Raw genomic sequence first — 18,839 nt, 5'->3', positions numbered from 1 at the left:
TTCAACTAACAGAGGGTCAGTTTAGATTATATATAAGGGAGGAGTGTTTTATAGAGATGGTGGTGAGACACTGGAACAGGTCACCCACGGGAATTGTAGATGTTCCATCCATAGAAACATTCAAGACAGGGCTGGACAGGGCTTTGAGCAGCCTGATGGAGTTGAAGATGTCACTGCTCATTGTAGGTTTTGCCTTTAAAGATTCTTTCAACCCAAACTATTATGATTCTATGTTTCTTGTTCTGTATAGCATCAATGATTTTAGGTCACTTGGCCATTTTGAAGTCCCAGCTCTGTAAAGTGCAGGGCATAATGCACAAAAGTGGTAGGTAAATAATATCTAGTTATCATAATCCAGCATCTCTATCAAGGAAGGTAACCTTATCTTGAAATGAAAGTGAAGATAGAGCCGTTGTGCAGAAGCCAGTCTGAGATCTCACCTTTAACAGGTGACACTAGAGCTGATATGGAGAATTATCTGGAAACTACCCCAAAGTGGCTCAGCACCAGACTGGAACAATATGGTCCCTGTGTTACCACTGAGAAGTGTTTCTCACACCATCAGGCTTCTAGAAAATATTTATTTGCATGCTAATGGTGGGGTTTGTAGCCTTTTCAAAAGGGGCTAATAGTCCCGTCAGCTTTATGACTTTTTCTTTGTTGTGCAAAACAGCCGATCCTATTATGATGCAAATTATCGATCCTGGGTTTTAACCTCTGGAGCTACTTCATCTGGGTGCCTGGGTTTTTATTGTCCTTAACTCAGTTGCACGTTCGCACTTTCAGGCTATTTAGAGCAGTTCTTTTCAGGCTTGATTTAATTAAAAAAAAAAAAAAAAAAAAAAATAGAAGCAAAAAAAAGAAACTCAAAAACCCCCTAAACCAAGGGAAAACCCAGCTACTCCCCCAACAAGAAAAACAACACTAGATCTCAATTGCTCCAAACGAAGCAAAGCCAAATCCCCCAACCCTCCCCACCAAACACCCCTGGCGCCACCTCCCAAAAAAAACCTACTCAAACCCACCCAAAACCAACCCCCCCCAAGAAAACCCCAAAAAATAAACCAACCCCAAAAAACCAAACTAATTATACAGTCCAAAGTCTGCTTGATTTTTTTTACCACATTATAGCATTGCAAGTGGTTTACTCCCATGGACTTTATTAAAACAAATGTAACTTTAGTGCAGCACCAGTAACTCAGGGTCTGTGTGACATACAACAGATAACTGATGTGGTAGCAAAAAACCCCACATGTTCATATCTAAAACCTGCAAAAGGCTGTTTATCTGGGCCTTTAAGGCATATGCAAGTGTGAAATTTTTTTACTATGTTATGCTCTCTGGTTTCTCTGCTCTTGTTTAAATTATGTTTAGCTGATTATTTCAATTGATCCTATTTCAATTTCTTTTCCGAACATTACAGCACAACCCCATAAATTTTGATGCTTACTTTTTCCTTTTGCTGAATTATAAATATGGAGATGAATTGGAAGTATGAACCTAGTTTTCACCCTGTTTTTGAAAAAGAAAATTGTTTTCCCTGGAAATGAATACAGCTGAATGAGCTTAAGCAGTGCATTTCCATCGTTGATGGCAACACCTTTGTTTCTTGACCATTTTTACTGTTCATAGTGCTTACTTTCTTCTGAGAGTATCCATCCTCTTGGATTGCTTCAGCTCCTGAGGGATCCTGTTATAAAAATTGAGTGTGTGTTCATGGTAGAGGGACTTTAGGAAGGAATATTCCTTTGACCATTGTTACCTTGACTGGTATTCATGCAGTCTCACCCGGAGGTGTATAATCAGGTGTTCAACTTCTCTTCAAAATTATGAATCCAGGTCTCAGCAGGCTGGAGAAGCTGCCAGCTGAAATGTGATGAAGTGCAACAAATGCAAAAGCAAAGCCCTGCAGCTGAAAACAGATAAACACCTTGCAGCTGCAGTGGCTGGGTGATGACTGCCTAGAAAACAGCTTTGCAGAAAAGGCCTTAAGGACCCTAGGGGCCAAGTTGAACATGACTTATAATCTTCTTTTGTATTGATGAAGTCTAGCTGTGTACTGGACTGAGTTAGTAAATTTGTAGGAAACACTTTGAGCAGTACAATTTTTTCCTCTCTCTTCTGCATTCAAGACACTGCCTCTGGAGTACAGTATCCAGTTTGGGAGGCTTTAGTACAAAAAAAGTCTTTGATAAACTAGAGGGACTCCAGTGGAGGATGGATAAGATGATTAGGAGGAGAAACTTGACAAACTGGTTTGGAGTCTGGAAACCAGAAGGCTGTAGAGTAGCCTAGATACCTCTTAACTACTAATGGGTGACTGTGAGGAAGACAGAGCCAGACCCTTTTCAGAGAGCTGCAGTTGTAGAATGAGAGGCAATGAACACAAGTGACAGTGAAGGAACTTTTACCTAGGTAAAAGGGAGTTTTCACAAGAGGAGGGTAGAGTGCCCATGGTCGCAGATATCTCAGGCTCTTCACTAGTGGACTTTTTAATATTTCATCTAACCTCAAAGTTGGACCTGACTTTGCAGTGAGTCCTTCTATGAGCATAGGCTTGGACCACATGACCTTCCAAAGGCGTTCTTCTGATTTTTAGAAAAAGCAAATTGATTTAAAGTAATTTCTTTTTGAACCATGTCACCATGTTACTAGTCATTCCCTCAGTTTCCATCACTTATGCACATCACTGATGTATCTGATTAGAAATGAAGAAAAGTGGATTACCACACCAGTACTATACTCACTCAAGTAATTAAAAGTATAATAAATAACATACACCATAAATGTTTAAATGTGTTTGGGAGCATAACTGTGCAGAATGTGGGGGAAGGATCCCTCAATGATATAAAGGTCCATTAGACTAATCTTTCTGTGGTTTCTTTAAAGCTCCCATGCTCCAGTCTCTCTGGATTAGGCAGTGAAATCTTGACTATGCAATCTGTTCTATTTAAATCTTTCTCATATATCAAAGGGCATCTTCAGAGCTGATCTATGGCTTACCTGCTCCATGGCCCTTCAAGTACTACACTAAAGTATGTTCTTTTTTGTTTTGCAGATACTGGGAAGAAGGGAAAGTTCTTATTTTTGATGACTCCTTTGAACACGAAGTATGGCAGGATGCTGAAAGTTACCGCCTGATATTCATCGTGGATGTGTGGCACCCTGAGTTAACAGCCCAACAGAGACGTACCCTTCCTGCTATTTAGGGGCTTCTTCTGATGTGTGGAGCAGAGGAGTATTAATTCCTTTGGAGTATGAAAATGGGATTAATTTATCCAGCATACAAAGTATACAAGCATTTTAAGGGTAAGAAAAGATAAGGATGACATTCAACAATCAGAGTGGACTCGGTTTAAAAGCAGAAAGAAGCCATGTTTTGTTTCATACTGATACAGCACTGATGTGTATTGTTTTTCTGGCTGCAAGTCTGAAAACACAAGTTTTGCCAGCCAAAAAGCCAATAGGTCTGGATTTTCAAGCTGAGGAATGTGCAGATGTTTTTGCCATGCCTTTGCCATGTATTTTCTATACAAAACCAGTCGGTCAGTCAGTCACCTGCTTGACTATGTTTATGCACATGATTTATGATTTTACATCTAGGGAATACTTCCTGGCCTTCTGTCTGGGAAGCAACATGTAAGATATTTGCAAACATATGCACACAACTGACTTTGAAAATCAGTATGCAGGTGTAATGTTAGCTGCTTTAGGCATAGAACATGTCCCTATGTTATCACTGCAGATAATGTGAATGGATTATATGTGTTTTGTACTTTTTCTACCTGAGTAACTGTATTTTTCTAGCTTAATTATGAACAAATCTTCTTTAATTAACCACTATTTTTTAAAAAGGTGATATATATATACAAATGTGTGTCTAGCTATCAGCAGAAGGAAAACACTATATATGAACAAATTTAATTTTTGCCAAGTGTGGCCTTCTTTTGCCTTCCTGGAAATGTAAACAGAACCTTGCATAATAGCTGCCTAGTGAAGCTTTGTTCTTCTAAAACAGAATAGTTCCCTTAGTTAGCAGGTGACTTGCAGTTTGATAATGTGATTTTGGAAAATGCTGAGCAAATCTGACATTTTGAAGTACTTGACCATTCTTAGGATTATATGGTGAGCTGCTGTTTCTCATATCATTACAAAAGCTTCTGGTGTGATATCCTTTACCCACCAAGGGTCTGGGGCCCCTCCTCCCAGGGGCTCCTCCATGGCTGCCCTTGGGTGATCATTCAGCAGAAAAAAAAATGTATGAAGAATTTCTTGTGCTTTGGGCAGAGGGACAAGGTCCAGCTTGGCTTCCTGCCGGAACGCAGAGCAGACAAAGACCTTCAAGTTATTATCTTGTATTAACTTCCACTGCCAGCATCCTACAGAGTGCTAGAGTGATCCTCTAATTGACCTCAAGGCGTTTTCCTTGTCTTGAAATGAATGACAAAATGCTGAAGTAGTCTGATCCTGGTACTGTTTACAGTGTACTCTGTGTTTGCCATACAGAATTTACTATAGATAAGAAGGCCTATTTTCAAGAAACAAAACTAGTTAGATGTTTAAGCAGATGGCAGATCTTTTAGGTCTGTACTGTTTAATGGGAGCTGGAGTGTGCAGGACCCACCACTTTTAACTTCTAAGAACACCAACAGGAGAGAGAGAGCAGAGCTTGCACTGCTGATGTTTGTGGCTGGCTGTTTTCCCCTCAGCCACAGCGCCAGCTGGGCGTGGACAGGGGTGCTAGGATGCTCTGGGCATCATTTCTGAGGGTTGTGAGTGACAAACACTAAGCAAGAAGGCACTGAGATTGCTTATGCTCTGCAGCTTTGACTTTCTTGTCCAAAAGACATGGAACACTTTTTATTTGTGTAGTACTCAGTGGTTTATTACTGCAGAGTCTACATCGAGGCATTGGAGTATCGTGACCTGAATGTCACATTTGCTGAAGCAAACTGCAGATAAGAGCTTTGCATTCCCATAAAGTGAATGCTTTTCTGATTCTTGTATTTTACTAGGTCATTAAATCTTCTAATGCCATATAACACATGGTGACTGCACCATAAATTAGTGTGAACAGTTTCTGGAAGTGTGCACTTTAATTTCCTTTTTTTGAATATTAAACTGATAAACCCTGTCTATTCAAGAGTCACTTTTAGACAGCAAAGATAATTAGGTTTTAAGGTGTTGTCCATATCAAAAATAATGAAACTATACACAATGTACCAGAAAGTAACAGTTCTCAGTAAATAATAATGAAAAACTGTTAAGATTTATAAGTTTCACATAATAGAAAAATGCTTTTGGAGATCATTTGGAGAATCATGCAAAACTGAAAATAAGGTACTTTTTGTGGGGGATAAAAGAGTAAAAATATTTTTTAATATCCCATTAGCTGTCAAGTCAGAGCCTATATTTTATATCTTTTTGAAGTGATCAAGCAGTACAAATTATAAGATAATTCTCTAAAATAATGACTGTGTGTATAAAGAAAAAGATCAAGAACTTCTTAAACAAAATTGATGATTTAGGAATATTTTTATTATTGTTGCATTGTAGTTTCTGTAGCTCAAAGTAAATGCTAAAGGAGTGGTAAAAGCTTTGGAGCTTGTTTTATGAAAATCCATGCCGTCCTTCAGATTGTTTCATTGTTCCTTTTTTAGGCTCATACTTTATCTTGTCCAATTGCAATTGGCAAATAGATAAAATTGGCAAATAGATAAAAGTAATGTCCCCAAGATGTGTGTGTGCCAGAGCAGCACTGTTTATTAGATTGTGTAGTGATACATTAGCCATTTAAAAATCTTAAGTGCCTCAAATAAGACAAGGTGTTCCTGCAACACTGACGGGAATCTATTCTATGCCCACCTGTCAGGGAGCAGAGAGTGGATAATTTTGTTAGGTACAGTTACTGGATTAGCTCTGTATGTGGGGAGAATATATAGAGCACAAATTCTGCAGTGAATTACTGGCATATTATTTTAGGTGTTCCTGTTTGCCAAGTGATATTCTGTCTTGGAAAGGCTTTTCAACATTGGAAATGCCAAGGGAGGGAGTGAAGTGTTTTGTGTTTTTTTTTCAATGGAAATTCATTGCAATTTGCTTTTTTTTTTTTTTTTTTTTTTGTGTTAGATTTATTTACAGAAGGAAATGGCAGACAAGGGCAATGTAGTTTGTAACACAGTATGTACTCATCACCATGCTCCTCCCTGCCTGTTGTTACCTTGCTTGAACAGAATCTGGGTAAGAGTCTACAGTTAAATGCAGGCTTCAAACAGTTATATACAAGGCATATGTATTTATTCGTATCACAGTTAAAGAAAGTAAATCATTTATCCTTTGTGAGGTTTGATCCTCAAGGACTAGATTTCAGTGGTATTTGCACTTCTTGGGCAGGACAAGACCCACTTTAATGAACAGTGATTGTAACAGATCATCACAAAGATTCAATGGCAGTGGGGGTAAGTGTATTAACAGAGAAAAATTGTAAACCAAAGTAATTCTTCCTCAATGCTGCAGTATAATAGCAAATGTCTGTCTTTTTTTGTCTCATTTGGTTTTTGCTTTCTGCGTTAAGCACGTTCTCTTTGACAAATCCAAATGCCTTTTAGTCTCTGTGAGCCCAGGGAAGGGGAAGGAGCTGCTGCCAGGCCTTGACATCCTTGTTTCCTGTAATAGGTGGTGATGATGTCGGGTGGGGGGGAAATGGAAGAAACCCTGAAGATAAATGGGCTCAGTCATCTTATTTTTATAATGTTCCTGCAAGCTTCTGCTTCTTTTTCTTATTCCTGTGTTGCCTTGCTGGGACCATCCACAGCCTTAAAAGCTGGCTCTCTGTCATGGAGGCCAGGCTTTGTGTCAATGACATGTTGCTGCAGTAAGAGATTAGTCTGAGTGAGGTTATTCTGTACAAAAACTAGGGGGTAAATCCCAGGTGTGTTGATAGAATCTGGCAGGATGTCCTTCCTGCCCTGTGCAGCCATAAAGTGTTGTTGTAGATAAAGGCAGTATTTTGTTAGTCCATCTGTTAGAGCTGGCCATGTCCACTTGAACTGTATCATCACTACAGCCTAACACTTGAGAATTCAGTGGATGTTCCAGTGCACATTAAAAACCCTTGTGCCCATTATCATCTCATTTTCTGTGTATGGTTTACACTGCTACCTTTGATATATTGTTGCCAACTGCTTGTTCTAGTGAATTGTCAATGTATGGCAATTTGATTGAAGATTTAAAGTGTGTACAGTGATTGTAACTGTTTTAAAAAATAAAGTCACTGCACATGCAATTTTATAATGATTGTTCTTTTATTTCTTTAATCCGGTTTCCATTTCAATGAAGGGATGGTACTCTCTTTGCAGCTAGAGCAAACAGAGATAAAACAAGCTGATCTTTGGCATTTCAGTTCTTCTATTCTTCAACATTTCCTTCTAGCAGAAACTTGTACTGGATAATTAATTCTAAGTTTTCCTTTTTCATTTTAACCATGGCCCGTATCTGCAATCAGCATACGTTTCTGGCTACACTTTTCCCTGACTGCAGGAGGGAAGGGGGTAAATGGTTCTGCAGAGCTTTCATTTGCTGTTGTGACCTAAAGGAAACAATCTGATTGAATCATTAATCACTGCTGAATTTGTCCAGTGTGTGTCCCTGGAATCACCCCCTTCACACGTGCACACACATGCACACGCACATGTCTTATAGGCTCCTAAGTTGCCTGTGGAAATTTGAATCATCATTAAAATCAAATAATTGCATTTCAAATCGTGTGTGTCTGCTGCTCACACAGCTCATTCCACTTAGCTGGCAGTTTTAGAAGGGCTTCAAAAGTTGAGAACAATTTTTGCTAGATACTGAAATGTGACCCCATATAAGCTGCATGGATGAGGCAGTCACAACGTGTCATGTTGAATGGCTTTATGCTGGCACTGGGGTTCTTTATTAAATGCAAAATCCTTCTGTGAAACTCAGGTACTCTATAGATGCTGATGATTCTGCCCTCTAACCCAGATTACACTTGCTGATTACAGCGTAAAGTTTAAATTTGAGATGCTTTTCTTTAAAACTCTCACAACCTTCACTTCTATAAAATGAACATCCCTGATGGAGTCTTCAGAAACACTATGAACACACCCTGGTTTCTTTAAGCAGAGAATGCAGTCTCACCATTTCCAATATTTTAATGTCACAAGTCAAAGAAAAAAAAAAAAAAAAACAACAGAAATCCAATTCTTTGTGTATGGACAGACTGCTGTGTCAGTAGAAGTTTCTCAGTTCTTGTTCAGCACCAGCCCTGGGGACAGATGGCTGGTGACAGTTGTTACTGGTCAGGAAACACGAAGGACTTGTCATCGAGCGGAACGCGTGTGTGCGTGCGTGTGTCTGAGTGTGGTGTGCTCTGTGGGGTTCTGCCATGGTGGGGTCTGCTCATGGATCTCCCTGGGGCTCCTGAGGGGCTCCTGAGGGCTCAGTCCAGAGCCAGCAGTGGCTGGGTGTTCTCACTCTCCCCCTGGTCTTCGTGTTTCAGCGTGCCGGCTTCCACCACGGACTGGGACCTGTGTGCAGAAAAACACACATGATAGGATAGCAGTGACTGCTGCAGACGCACTCACCTCCCTGGGGTCCCCGTGCTCCTTTTTATGATCTTTGCTTTAGTCCATTCTCATCTTTATGGCTTTTTGCATGAGGAATTCGGGAAACACTCCTTTAAATACAAGCAGGGAAGGGAGTCGTTGAAGATCTCAAATTCTTTCAAAATATTTAGTGCTTACCTACTATCCCTAGTGCTGAACGTGCTCAGCAGCCTTAAGAGCTTCCAGGGCAGAGCTTCCATGAGCTACCCAAGACCAATAAAGAAGACAGGGTTAATATGATGATGAGGGAGCTTCTGGTGTGCCCAGTCCTGCTGTTTATCTCCCTGCCTACACCCTTGAAGTATAACTTTCTTTAAAATTCATTTCTGTCTTCAAGATGGGAAGCATAGTTTATACTTTGTTATTAATGGATTAAAAAATTCCAACACAGGAAAAATTAGTAAGCATTAGATAAAGAGGAGCATCATGATTTCTTGCGGTAACAAAACTGAATGGGATCAAAATTGTGGGAAAATTCAAGACTATTTAATTTTCTGAGGTCTGTGTGCTGTGATGTTTGCTTGCTGAGCTATGGAAGGAGGATCTGAATAATTTATTGTTACAGAGATTTGTTATCCTCCATTTTGTCTGTTTTGGGCTAGGAGTTGCCTCCCAATTTGGAGAAGACAATGAGCTTTGGAGCAAGATCTCTGAGTGAATCTGGTACTTTTAGAAAGGGAACTTTTTCATAAGTGAGGATAGAGTCATTCAGACCAGGCATTCAAATGGTGCATAGTATTGTTATAGAAAGCCAGTTTTCTCATGGTTAGCTTTTAGAATTAGGAGTAGCTGTCATTCCATACATGATGCATTTGTAGTTCCCAATTGTTCATTTATGCTTTAGCTATTTTGTGAGATTAGATGTCACCTCTCTTTTGATAAGAATCCTTAATAAATTACATCCTTTGCTACTGCAGGACTGAATATCATGACTGTGAATTACTTGTATGATAATTATTCCTATTCTTATGCCTGGAGCTTTCATTAAAGCATAATAAAAAATTTTCATTTAAAAAAAATCTCCAAAGAAAGATAACAAAAACTGGATGCTCAATGGGAAGACTTTATGCCATAATTTTCAAAGAAATTATGTTTGCCCAAATGTTTTCACTGCATATTTTTTACAGATATGTGACATGAATAGTGATTTATGGTTGCATTTTAATATAGACAAGCAACTGATTTGGGAGAGTATGCTAAATGGCAATTTACATATTTCTAGTATGAGGCAACAAAAAATAATCATGTGGCTTTCAAACTGTTATGGAATGGATTGAAGTCGCAACATCACCAGGTTTTTATTTTCTTTTTGACTACCAGATTAAATTATTATTAAATAGTACCTGATTAATACTCATCACCAGTGTATTGTTTCTGTCTGACCCACTGCCTTCAATGGATATAAAAAGTTGTGTGTCCTTTGCAGCATTTCCCAGCTGCAAGCTGAAAGTTTCTGCTCTAAGTCAACTGTGAAAAATCTGAAAATTTTTCTTTTTGTGATCACTGCTGATCATCTCCGCTTTCATCTTATTACACACAAAATTTCTTGCATTCTGTAACAGCAAGATACAGGTTTCTCCACCATAATGGTACTTGGATGCCCACCACCTTGGGAGCAACATAATCCTAAATTCTGTGTTCAGGTGCTATGCTGTTTCTTTTTACACAGAAACAAAAATCCAGAGCATTGAGTAAATGTGTTGTAACCCACCTGACCTCCAAAGCCCAAAAGCCAAATAATTCAAATGCTATGCCCAGACCTTCTGAATAATGTGGGGAGGGATCCAACTGAGATTTTTGTATCTACTAAGCTCTGCAGCAACAATTTCTTTTTTGTTTCTGCTAAAAGCTGCTTAGATTGCTATCCTAAAATTCTGATATCTATCTGTAGGGCACAGTCATGGTTTGAACAATCGCTGCTATTTTCTAAGACACAAAAAAGGATTTGTGTTTGGATTTCCATTTTCCAAATACATCAGGGGTTTCTTTGCTGAAAAGTGTTTCCAGTTTTATTTTTAACTTATTTTTTTATGTAGAAAAATAAAAACATCAGTCAATTCCAAAAAAGATTCCAAAATAATTGTGTTCACATTCTTCTTACTATGGTAAGTATTAAAAATGTAGATTGTCGGGTTTTGACGATATGAATCAATGCAACTCACAATCTAATGTAATAACTTACCATGAGATATATATTTCATTGTCCTAAAACATCCTGAATTCATTCTATAGCTTTACTTTATTTAATGATAGAGAAAAGATGATTTGCAGTGTTCTCAGCCACTGCTGCAGAAAGCATTTTCAGCTGACCAGTAAATGTAGAATCACAGTGTGCTGAGTTGGAAGGGACCCACGAGGATCATCGAATCCGACTTTTGGCCCTGGAGAGGACCATCCCCAAGAGTCACACCCTGTGCCTGAGAGCATTGTCCAAATGCCTTTTGAATCCTGTCAGGCTGGTGCTGTGACCACTTCCCTGGGGAGCCTGTTCCAGTGCCCAATCATACTCTGGGTGAAAAATCTTCTTCTGATATCCAAAATAACATGACTCAGCTTCATGCCCTTTCCTGAGGTTATGTGGCTGGTTAGGAGAATGAAGATATCACTACCTTCCCTTCCACATCCCCCCATAAGGATGCTACAGACCACAATGAGGTCTCCCCATCTCCTCCAGGCTGAAAAACCAAGTGACCTCAGCTGGTCCTCGTGTGGCTTCCTGTCCTGTCCCTTCACCATCCTCATTCCTCCTTTGAACACTCATTAATAGCTTAATAGCTTTATATTGTGGTACCCAAAACGGCCCCCAGCACTCGAGATGAGGCTGCCCCAGCTCAGAGCAGAACAGGACAATCCCCTCCCTCACCTGGCTGTGATGCTGTGCCTGATGCACCCCAGGACATACTTGACCCTCCTGGCTGCCAGGGCACTGCTGATTCATGTTCAGCTTGCCATCAACCAGGAGCCCAGGTCCCTTTCCACAGCATTTGTCTCCAAGCTCTTGTTCCCCACACTATTCACACAACCAGGGTTACCCCATCCCAGGTGCAGAATCCTTGTTAAATTCCATATGGTTGGTGATTGCCCATCTCTCTAATTTGTCAACGTCTCTCTGCAGGGCCACCTTGCCTTCAAGGCAGTCAGCAGCTCCTCCCATTGATCGTTTTAAGTATTCCTTCCAGTCCTGCATCCACCTCATTAAAGAAGCTGTTGAAGAGCACAGGGCTGAGGATGGAGCCCTGCAGAAGCCCACTAGTGACAGATTGCCAGCCTGATGTCACCCCATTCACTGTAATTCTTTGTGCCTGACCCCTGAGCCAGTTCCTCACCCATCACATGGTGTGTTTATCCACCTGAGTATTGGATATTTTGTCAAGAAGGACACTGTAATAGACAGCATCAAAAGCTTTGCTGAATTCCAAAAAGATCTCATTAACTGACTTTCCTAGATCAGCTAGGTGGGTTACTCTGTAGTAGAAGGAAATCTGGTTTGACACACAAGATTTTCTCCTTATCACCATGTTGAACGTGACCAATGATTGCATTATCCTCTGGGTAGTTTTCAGTACTGCCAGAATATTTTTTCTGTGACTCTGCTGGGCACTGAAGGGAGACTAACAGGCCTGAAATTTCCTCCTTCTTGCCCTCCTTGAAAACTGGGACATTTGCCAGCTTTTGGTCAGCTGGGACTTCTCCAGATCACCAAGACCACTCAAAACTGATCTAGAGAGTCATTGCAGTGACATCAGATAACTCTTTGAGGATTTTCAGGTGAATCCCATCAGCCCCCATGGATTAGCAGGGATCCAGCTGGAGCAGCAGATCCTGCACAAGTTCAGGGTCAGCTGGGAGTTGATCATTCTCACAGTCATGGTCCTTCAGCTCTGGGCAATGAGATTCTCTGTAATTTTTGGCTCTAGAAATTAATATAAGAAAAATACTGTTTGAAAGAAGCAACCTTTCTGTTGGTTTCATCTGGTTTTTGTGTATCTAGCACACATGTTTAGTTCAAGGAAAGCAGTCACACTCTAGGTATGTGCAAGTTTACACACTATTTAGGGGAGTAATGTATACTGGCTCTAGCACTAAGCCTAGGACTAATAGCAACCCAAGAATGTTTATTTCTCTGCCATTTATAGCACGGAGTGACATAGATGTCTGATGATGAGATGAATCAAAACACAAGTGACTTATTTTAAAAGTACTGCTACCTGTTTTAGCTACATTAACATTTTATTCAGAGGACTTCACAACCACATTTCACATTTTTGAGACAACCTGTTCATGGTTCTTGAAAAGGTGTGTGTGTATCTAATTGCACCTTAACCTATTGAAAAATAAATTGTAGTAAGACACCAAAGTACCTTTGCCCTGACTAATCTTTGTAAATTGCAACTATCTTTGCATTCAAAGCACCCTCTTGCACAACAATTTAAGCCATTTTGATTTTAAATGGTAAATAAGCAGTACAAAACTTCCCTTGTTTGGCAAGCAGGAGTTAGGCTTTGGCCCTGCCAATGCAGTGGACACTGCTCTGGTGGTATCCCATGGCCAGCAGTAGTTGTTCATGGCACCAGACAAAAGCATTTCTGTTTTGCTGTCTTTCCATATCAATATTTGGGATGGGGTGGAATAGTAGAACACAAATGAATAATCTCAGTTATACTCAGTGACAGAAGAGGCAACAGGCATAGATAAAAATACAGGAACTTCCAATTTTTACTGGGGAATGTTTAAACACAGAAACAAATTGCTCAGAGTGGTTGTGGAATCTTCATGCTTAGAGATATTCAAAATCCAGATGGACACAATCCTGGACAACTGCTCTAGCTGACCCTGCACTTAGCAGGGGTTTGGGTAGAAGATCTCCAGAGATTTCTTCCTCAACCTTTTTGTGAATCTGTGCCCACAGAAATACCAACTTTTCTTAACCATCCCAATTCATCTTTCTCTATCCTGACAGGGCAACTATTTTCTTTACAAGTCAATTATGCCTTTGGGGTGTCAGCCTTCACAGTGTGGATGACATTCAGCTGCTAAACATAGATATCTGTGTCCATCTAAGGCACCATAGGGTATCCAAAACAACTGATTAGATAACTGAAGGTTATGGCTCTCGGTGTTATAAAAGACTTGTAGAGGATTCATGTCGTCCTGGAGTAACAGATGGAGGCCAAGAGGCCATCATAGTGCCTAAAACCATTTCATTATACTTTGCAGCATGAATGCAGCTACTTTGTCATGTTCAAGAAATGTCCAGGTCATTTTGACCTGAGCCAGATATGAACTAATCATCTAAGCAGGAAACAGAAATAGCACTGGCCTTCTCCTGTCAATACATTTTAGTCACTTGTGTTTTGATTCATCTCATTATCAGACATCTATGGTCACTCTGTGCTGTAAATGGCAGAGAAATAAACATTCTTGGGGTGCTGTTCATCTGACTTGTTCTAAACATATGGTAGAAAAATATGATTCATGGTTTACCTGCATTGGAGTCCCTGCTCTGATGCTTTCTCATCTGTTAAAACCAGGAAGAACAGATTTCATGATTTGTGAGGCAATGTTTCCTACATATCACAGCCACAACTGCCTCACACCTTCATTATTCACCTTCACTATATTACCTTCAGTACTCACCAGAAATGTGACACTTGTCCTGTGTGTTCTGCAGCTCTGGAATTATCAGTGGTTATATGTGAATTCAAAACCTTCTGGTTTCCTTCCTTTCTCAGCTAAAAATTCTCAGTAATCAGTATGAAAGATCCTTGGCTGTGGAGAATCTGGTTGACTTAAATTTTAACAGAAGTAGACAATTGTTTGTATCACACAGATAGGGTCACTGCCCTCAGCTGGCAGACACTGTGCCTGTCTTTCTTTAACCTGATCCCTGTGGGAGACTTAGCTCCTGTAAGAGTACGTGATCACAGTGAGCTAAATCTGAAGTAATTAAAAGACAAGCCAATGCCCATAGACTTTACTAATCTAGATTCCAAGTCTAGGTAACCTTTCTTACGAGAACAAAATGAAAATGGAAAGAGGAATGAATTCTCAGTCTCACTTCTGAACCCTAGGTACCATTTGAGTGTGGTCCATTTAAAGCGTCAATCAAACCCCCCATGGTTGTTTTACTGCTCAGCAAGAATATTTGGAAGTCTGGAAAATCAACAATACCCAGCTGTTTCTCCAGCAGGCTGGTCATATATTTCAGATGACAGCACTGCATAGGTATGTACATCAATGTCTAAGAGAACAGATGGCTTTATGTGTGTGGCCACTTTTATGCAACTCTCTCCAATTCAGTCAAAACCATGCAAGAAGACTGGATGCAGACTCCTAGCTGTGCTGTTTTCAGAAGGCTCTTCTTAGAGTAAAGCTGCAGTCAATCAGCTCACAGGAATTGATGTTTGCTGGGTATCAGGTTTGTTTCCCATAAAAAACACAGTACAAAATCCTGGGCTGAGCCAACAGTAAGTGCCAGTGTATCACAGCATGTTTGTCTTTAGAGATATCCTCCAATTCTCTGATCCCTCATTATATGCTCTTCTTCACAGGAATGCTGATGTGCTGCAGCCCACAGGAGTGAGGATGTCTTTGTGCTGGACTTCCTTTCAGGGGGTTTGTGAATGAAAAAGGAGGGTGGCATGTCTTCTTCCCTAAATTCTGAGGATTCAAGCTCTCAGAATGACACACTGCAGATCACATTGAGTGACTGTTTTCTACCTCTCGCCTCCCATCTGCTCATTTCACTTACATTCCATTCAGATTTCACCAGTACCTTAGGGCTGTTCATCTCCCAGTCATTCATTCCCTTTACAGAACATATTTTTTTAAATCACACTAGTGAACATTTATGCTGACAAGGTCTGAGGGATATTTTTCTCTCTGCCTTTCTCCCTCCATCAGACTGTAGAGGTGGGTGTAGCACCTCAGAGTGTTCTGCAACACACCTCACTCAAGTGTATGGCTTCACTGCATGGGAAAAACAAGGATTTCTCCTTGGTATCACAGAAACAGTGGAGATGTATATCTGTGAAGTGATTGTGGCCAAAGGTACCCTTTTGTTATTGAAGGTGCTTGGAAAGGAAATGCTCCCAGGTGGTGTGGGCAGATTTGGCAAGCCCTGCTCAGCAGGGCACAATCACACTGCAGCAGCCATGGCGTGGGGTTCTGTGCCCAGGCCCACAAACACTGCTCAAATCTCTTGCCAAAGCAATTTTACAGCTTCTACACTGGTGTTGGCTCACAGCTGTGCATTAAGACAGCAGAGTATTGTGTCATAGAGACCTGCCCAGAGGGGCAGCTTTGGTACACCAATCTCAGCACTGCAAAGAGATGCAGCAGTACCAATGTCTAGGGGCCCAGGGGCAAGAGCAGTGTGAAAACTCTGGCATTATCTTGCTGCCAAGGCTCTGCCCTCAGGACTGTGGTGTCAAGCTGCTGCACTTCCCTAATGGAAGCTGACTTTGTGGCCACTCTGGCAGCAGTACCCATCTTCCTCCCTGGCGGTGAGCACACCCTAGTAAGAGGTCTCACTGAAGAGGCAGCTGCTGCAGAGTGAACCCCAGCACAAAACCCCTGATCTTCCCTGCACACACCAGCTCTTGCCATGTCCCTTGGTACCTGAGAGCTGGCCACAGCTGCTTCTCTCCACACAAACCCTGAGCACAGCTCACTGCAGGGTGTGCACAAAGAGGGATAGGGATGGCACTGCACCACATTTGGCTCTAACCATGGCCTGGCTGTCTGAGCACCCAGCCCTGACCTGTCCCTTAGCCCACACTGCCCTGCAAGGATGCAGTGTGTGTCCTTTGGCACTTGCTGTAAAAACAGGTTTCTGATGGGCTAGGAGAAGTTCTCAGCTTATTGCAGACACTCTGAGTTATACAGAAATGCTTAAGTGGGTGACACAGCACATGCAGTCTCATGCCTTCAGGCCACTGAGACCCAGATGGAACAAGAGCATATGCAGGGCAAATGCAGCCAGTGTCCTCTGGGCGGGGCCTGTCCCTGAGAAATGAGGACAGGAGTTGGTCTGTGCCAGCAGCCTTGGAATTAAGGTGCATATCTCAGTCTTTTTTCATCAGAGTGGATTTGCCCAATATCTCCTTCTCCTAAGTGTTCTGAGCCTCTGTGTCAAGATCTTGCCTCAGTCCAGGGCAGGGGAAAGGCCTGTGTGGGAGCTTTTCCTGGCCATTTCCCTTCTCTGCTATAGACTGACTTTTCCACATGTTTTTTTTTTCTCATAGAAGGAATAGCAGCATCTGCTTCAGCAAGGATTTCCTGGAATACCCTTAGTCCTCTGGAATCCAATATGTCACCTATCACAGGGTAAGCCTAGTCACAGGATCAAACAAAGACAACCCTGCAGCAGCAAACACCAATTTACATCAGATTCAACAGAGCTATTATGAAGTGTGCAGAATTTGATATCAAAAAAAAGAAATTCAGGCCAGATAATGAAAAAAATTTCTTCTCACACTTTATGAATATTCACACATGAACACACATGCACTTGTCATGAGCACTCACGCCTTTCCTGCTTATTCCCATTTCCTTGCCCACCAAGCTCTCTGTCAAGCCCAACAGCTTCCTTTTCCCAGACAATCCAGCGCTTTACTCCTGCCCCATCTTTCAGTCTGCCATTTCTAGCTCCCTTTCCAGTGACTCCAGTTCTCAGCATCTCAACCAGATCTGCCACTGAGTCATACTCTCTTCACTGCTGTGCGGCAATACCAGGGAGGACAGAGCACCAAGAGCAAAGGGGATAAGTCTTTCTACTTCCCCATCATACATCATAAGTTTCCTGTCCTTCAGAAGAACAGCACTACAGCATGAAAGCAGCCCTGCAGATGCACTATTTAGAGTGGAAAGTCAAGCACCACCACAGTATGAAAAACTAAAATGTAGGTTGTGGGAGCAACAGTCCCTTGGCCAGGTGTGTGTGGGTGTTGAGACCTGTGCCTTGCACCCTGGCCCCAGGAGCACACTCTGTTCTTTCCCAGAGGGCTCTTTCCTCCCTCAGTGCTCAGCATACACTGTGCTGTGCTAGTCAGTGCCTTTTCATGCTGCTTTCTTGTGGTGATTCAGTGTGTGGCTCTGTGACACATTTGCTGCATATTAGTCCCAAGCCTGCTCTGAAGATAGCCTTTTTTAATTCCCTCCTGAGCTTTTCTGTGGAGTTTATCAATGCAGTACTTGTGTGCCTCCTAAATGCTCATTCATTTACTGCCATAGCATGACTGTGAGAGTGGGTTTTCTTTTGATTTTCATTTTGCATGTGGAGAGCTGAAACATAGTGAGGTTAGGGTGCAAATGTTCCTCCAATGGGGTGCCCAGTGTTGAAGGTCTGGTTTTGCAGAGCCCTCAGCCTTAAGTGGCAGCTTGTGTTTTCAAAGCACATGTCTCATGGATTTCTGTTGCAGGCAAGTGCTGAGTATTTCTGGAAATTAGACCCCACAGTCTATAGCTTGGCATGTTGAAAACAAGCAATGTGCAATCTCACAGCCTGTGTGAAATTTGGCTCAAGCTACTTGCCAGGCTGACACAGGGGTCAGGGGGAGAAGGAGAGCAGGGTCTGCTCCTCAAGGGTTGTACCCAACAGACTGAACCCGGTCTCCACCAGACATTTGTTGCCCACCAAGTGTGTGTCCTAGTCCATCTGCTTCCAGTCCTTTGTGCCCCCCTCATCTTTCAGTGTCCCTTGTGGCTCCCATCCCAGTGACACAAGTCTCCAATACACAGATGGGTTCACCACTAAATCCTCTCCAATTCTCCTACCAACAGCAGGGACGATGAAGCTCTGCAAGCAAAAGGTGTCAGTCTTCCAAATCCTGGCTCCATGCCATGGATTGGCCTAGTGCAGAGACAATTGTGATCACAAGTAAAAGTTGTAATTACAAAAGCCCTCTACACCCCACGGCCTAGGCAGGAGATGCACATTGTGGGCATTGAACCATCAACACAAGCTGAACAAGTTTATTTATGTTGGGAGGCCAAGCTAAAGCATGAGGCAATCTGCGGGGCCATTAAATGCTAAAATTAAATATGTTTCTACAGGGCATGTGTGAATTGCCCTTTCAAAGGCTTGTAACTCAGCCAGATGTAGGAGGATTTTTCACAGGACAGCAAAAGACATAAGCAGTGTAAAACCATTTGTTTTATTAAGTGTCATGTCTCTAATCTAAACTACTAAACTTTTGGCAAATTTAT

General features: G+C 41.6%; 2 protein-coding genes across 7 annotated transcripts in view; one reads left to right on the top strand and one right to left on the bottom strand.

The window, feature by feature from the left end:
- Nucleotides 1-7,229, top strand: part of ASPH (aspartate beta-hydroxylase) — a 111,687-nt gene extending 104,458 nt beyond the window's left edge. For 2 of the 6 annotated variants that reach the window (XM_059479957.1, XM_059480037.1), the window contains one exon: nucleotides 3,059-7,223. In XM_059479957.1, coding sequence (XP_059335940.1) covers nucleotides 3,059-3,209 — 151 coding nt within the window. In that variant the 3' untranslated portion in view covers nucleotides 3,210-7,223. Of the gene's footprint in view, nucleotides 1-3,058 lie in introns of all 6 variants that reach the window. The other 4 variants (XM_059479870.1, XM_059479781.1, XM_059480123.1 and 1 more) reach the window with 4 other exon arrangements.
- A 56-nt stretch (nucleotides 7,230-7,285) lies between these two features.
- CLVS1 (clavesin 1) overlaps nucleotides 7,286-18,839 on the bottom strand; it is an 88,617-nt gene continuing 77,063 nt past the window's right edge. Inside the window, exon 5 of the mRNA XM_059480337.1 lies at nucleotides 7,286-8,552. Within this exon, the coding sequence (XP_059336320.1) occupies nucleotides 8,465-8,552 (88 nt within the window). The 3' untranslated portion in view covers nucleotides 7,286-8,464. The remainder of the gene's footprint in view (nucleotides 8,553-18,839) is intronic.

Source organism: Ammospiza nelsoni, chromosome 1 (genome assembly GCF_027579445.1).
Source record: "Ammospiza nelsoni isolate bAmmNel1 chromosome 1, bAmmNel1.pri, whole genome shotgun sequence".
Lineage (NCBI taxonomy): Eukaryota > Metazoa > Chordata > Aves > Passeriformes > Passerellidae > Ammospiza > Ammospiza nelsoni.
Note: the sequence above shows the minus strand (reverse complement) of the source record. Positions and strands in the feature narration are given on the sequence as shown.